A 3,730-nucleotide genomic window follows, 5' to 3' on the forward strand; every position below is an offset into this window, starting at 1 on the left:
GCCAAGAGCAGGCCTCTAAGACTTGATTAATGAATCTAGTTTTATTTTGGAATCTTAGAGGGCTCGACACCTCTCAAAGAAGGCTATTGAAATTGGTAAGGAATCTACAACCTAGTAGTGTGGCTATTGTTGAACCATTTGGTAATGATAACCGAAAGAAATTTTTACAACAAAGGCTTTTGTTTGAGGGCTGTATTTCGAATGAGGAAGTTGGATGTAAGCTATGGGTGTTGTGGAAAAAAGGGGTATGTATTTCAATAGATAGTTTAACTAATCAAAGTGTTTCTGTGGTAGTACATAATGTTAAGTTTGTTAGTATCTTTATTTATGCGAAGTGTATGTATTTGGAAAGAAGGAAGCTTTGGGAAGATTTATCTCATATGAGGCAAGGATCCATTCCTTGGATTGTGTTGGACGATTTCAATGTCATGAGTGGTGATGGGGAGAGGATAGGTGGGAGGTCGAGACCAATTATTGCTTTGAAGGAATTTAATGATTTTATAGATGTGGTGGGGTTGGTTGATTTGAAGTTTGAAGGAAATTCCATGTCCTGGTGTAATGATCGTCATGGAAGTGCTAGAAGTTGGGTAAGGTTGGATAGGGCTTTGGTAAACTTGTCGTGGTTACTAGAATTTCATGAAGCTAGTTTAAAGTATCTTCCAAGACTTACGTCTGATCATTCTCCTATGGTGGTCTCTTTGAAAACCCAAGATCAAGGTTATGGTTTTCGTCCTTTTAAATTTCATAATATGTGGCTCTCACATGAAAACTTTTGGGGATTGTGTGAAGGAGGCTTGGAGGAATCCACAGTATGGCTCGAGTATGGTTTGGTTGGCAAAAAAACTCAAACTCCTTAAAGGGGTGTTGAGGCGGTGGAACAAGGAAGGTTTTGACAGTTGGAAGAAAGGGTTCATGTTCTGGAGTTGCAACTTCAGAATGGGCCCTCGGAAGATACGAAACTTGATTTGGTGGCTACTAAGGTAGAGCTAGCTACATGGGTTAGTAGGGAGGAAACTAGGTTGGCGCAGCAAGCTAAACAAGCATGGATTGAGCAGGGAGAGGCTAATGCTAGCTTCTTCTGTGCTGTTTCTTCTAGGTCCAATAAGGTGGTTAGAGAGATGAAGTTGAGTTATGGTGTATGGCTACAATCCCCTAAGGAAGTGCACTTGGGTGCAGTGGAGTTTTTAAAAAAATTCTCGGCATCTTCTCACTTAGGGTCGTTACCAGATTTATCCTCTTTGGTGGACAAAGTGGTAGGTGATTCTGGTAATAGTCAGTTTTTAGAGTTTCCTTCAATCCAAGAAGTTAAAGATGCTGTTTTGTCTATTTCTATTAACAGTAGCCCAAGCCCAGATGGGTTTGGGTCTGGTTTCTATAAGTCTTGTTGGGATATTGTTGGTGGTGAGGTTGTGGAAGCTGTTCATGATTTGTTCAGGGGTTCACCCTCTCCCAGATTTTTTTCTTCTTCCTTTTTGGTGCTTATTCCTAAAGTGAAAAATCCTCAGGGTTTTGAGAAATTTCGACCTAGTAGTCTTTGTTCAATTTTTTACAAAATCTATTCAAAGATACTAGTGGGTCGGTTGTCACCTTTTCTCCCTATAATTATTTCACAGGAGCAGGGAGTGTTTATTCGATGGAGGAGTATTTTTGGGAATATCAGTATGACACAGGAATTGATTCAAAGCATCAATAAGCCGAGTAGGGGAGGCAATGTGGTATTGAAAATTGATATGGCAAAGGAATATGATAGTGTTGATTGGAATTTTCTCATTCATGTTCTTTCAGGATTTGGTTTTTCGAAACCTGTTTGTTGTATGTTTTGCCAGTGTATTTCCTCTCCTTGCTTTTATGTTGTTATGAATGGTGTCCCCAAGGGTTTTTTTCAAGCAGAGAGGAGACTGAGGCAAGGAGATCCAATTTTTCCTTATCTTTTGATAGTTGTGGAGGTTATATTATCAAGGTTGCTTAGGCAAAATTTTCTAGATGGATCTATTGGTGCTTATTATTGTCCAAGAGGGACTCTGCTTATTTCCCTTCTTTTATATATAGATGATATAGTGATCTTTGCGAATGGAAGCAAGCCTTCTTCAAAAGCTTTATCCATTACTTTGGGAAAGTATGAAGAATGGTCTGGCCAAAGGGTGAGTTAAAGAAAAATCCTCTATTATTTTTTCAAGTTCCATATAATTATATATTTGCATATGAATTTTGTTGATATATAATAAATGAATTCAAGCATAAAGGAGTCCCTAACTCAAGTTGTCTACACAATGGATACATGCATATCAATAAATCAAGTATGAGCAAGAAAGGGAACAAACTTACAAATAAAGCTTTTAGAGTAATTTTGTACATCTCTTGAAAAATTAGAAATTGGATTAAGGCTCAAAATATATATATATTTTTATAAAGCATCAACTTGCATTTTTCACATGTGCATGAGATATTTAAAAAACAATATTGAAATTTGAAAATTTGAAAGATAATTGATTGTCATTTTTCACATGTGCATGACATGATTAAAAGTTTGAATTTTGAAAAATTTGAAAAGATGATTGATTGTCATCTTTCACATGTGCATGTTTTGTTTGAGAATTTGAAAAGTGATTGATGCTCTTTTTGACATATGCAAAAGGTAGATGATTTTGTTTGGAAATTTTGAAAAGTAAATAATGCTCCTTTTGTCATATGCGAAAAGTAAAAGATTAGATTTGAAAATCTTGAAAAGTGAATGATGTTGTCTAATTTGACAATTGCAAAAGGGAGAATTTTTTATTTGAAAATTATGAAAAGTTAGTGGTGCTCCTATTTGACATGTGAATTTTTAAAAATTTGAAAATGAAGTCTCATATGTTTATAAATAATTCATTTGAGATCATCACACCACACATCAACTACAACCTTTATAACATTCATTCATCAACAGCTTTCAATCTCTCTTCTCTAAGCATTGAGCCTTAACACTAGTTCATTTTGAGAAATATATAGTTTTGTGCTGTATTGTTTTCATTTCACTCATTTGAGAGTGTTCTCTGATAATCTACCCACTATTAGCTCGTGTATCAATAAAAGGGTGTATATAACCCTTGTGCGTGTAGAAGGTGTTCTACACAGGGAATAGTTGAGTCACCACGTATAAGGTGATTGTAAGTGTAGATGGTGTTCTACACGGATTCTTTGTACCGGTTCTGCTCAAAGGTGTAATAGGTTTCTATCTCCACATAAAGGAGTTTGAATAGTAAATTTGGGAATCCTCAAGAGGTAGCTTGAGGCGAGGACAGAGGCAGTTGGGCTAAACCTCATTAAAATACTGAGTTTGCTTCTCTTCTATCCTTACTCTTTATATTTACTACTGATTCGTATTTTATTCATATTTTATATTGTGTATTTGGTTTATAATTATTAATTTTTAAATACAATCCAATTCACCCCCTCTTGTGTTAGTCATCTGGGCAATATTACTATTATATTTATTATTAATAATTTTAAATAAGAGTGCTGCTAGGGTGCTGCCTAGCAGTGACCGTTGGGTGTGCCCCCAAGCAAAACTCACATTTTTAATTTTTTCCATATTTTTTAACACTTTTAAATATTTTTTAAAAATATAAAAAAGTATCAATACACAAATAGTCACTTCCTTAATTAGTAAGTAAAAGATTTTTTTTTAAAAAATAAGTACATGAGTGATCAAAATGGAGGGACAAAGTAGCATTATTTTTTAAATAATTAG

The 3,730-nt window shown here is 35.0% G+C and overlaps 1 protein-coding gene across 1 annotated transcript; it reads left to right on the top strand.

The window, feature by feature from the left end:
* The first annotated feature begins 380 nt into the window (after nt 1-380).
* Nucleotides 381-2,150, top strand: LOC121244256. The gene is made up of 2 exons (XM_041142270.1): nt 381-587; nt 936-2,150. The coding sequence occupies exons 1-2, from the start codon at nt 381-383 to the stop codon at nt 2,148-2,150; spliced, it is 1,422 nt and encodes a 473-aa protein (XP_040998204.1).
* Nucleotides 2,151-3,730: the final 1,580 nt, after the last annotated feature.

The sequence above is a fragment of the Juglans microcarpa x Juglans regia genome, chromosome 8S (genome assembly GCF_004785595.1).
Source record: "Juglans microcarpa x Juglans regia isolate MS1-56 chromosome 8S, Jm3101_v1.0, whole genome shotgun sequence".
Classification (NCBI taxonomy): Eukaryota; Viridiplantae; Streptophyta; class Magnoliopsida; order Fagales; family Juglandaceae; genus Juglans; species Juglans microcarpa x Juglans regia.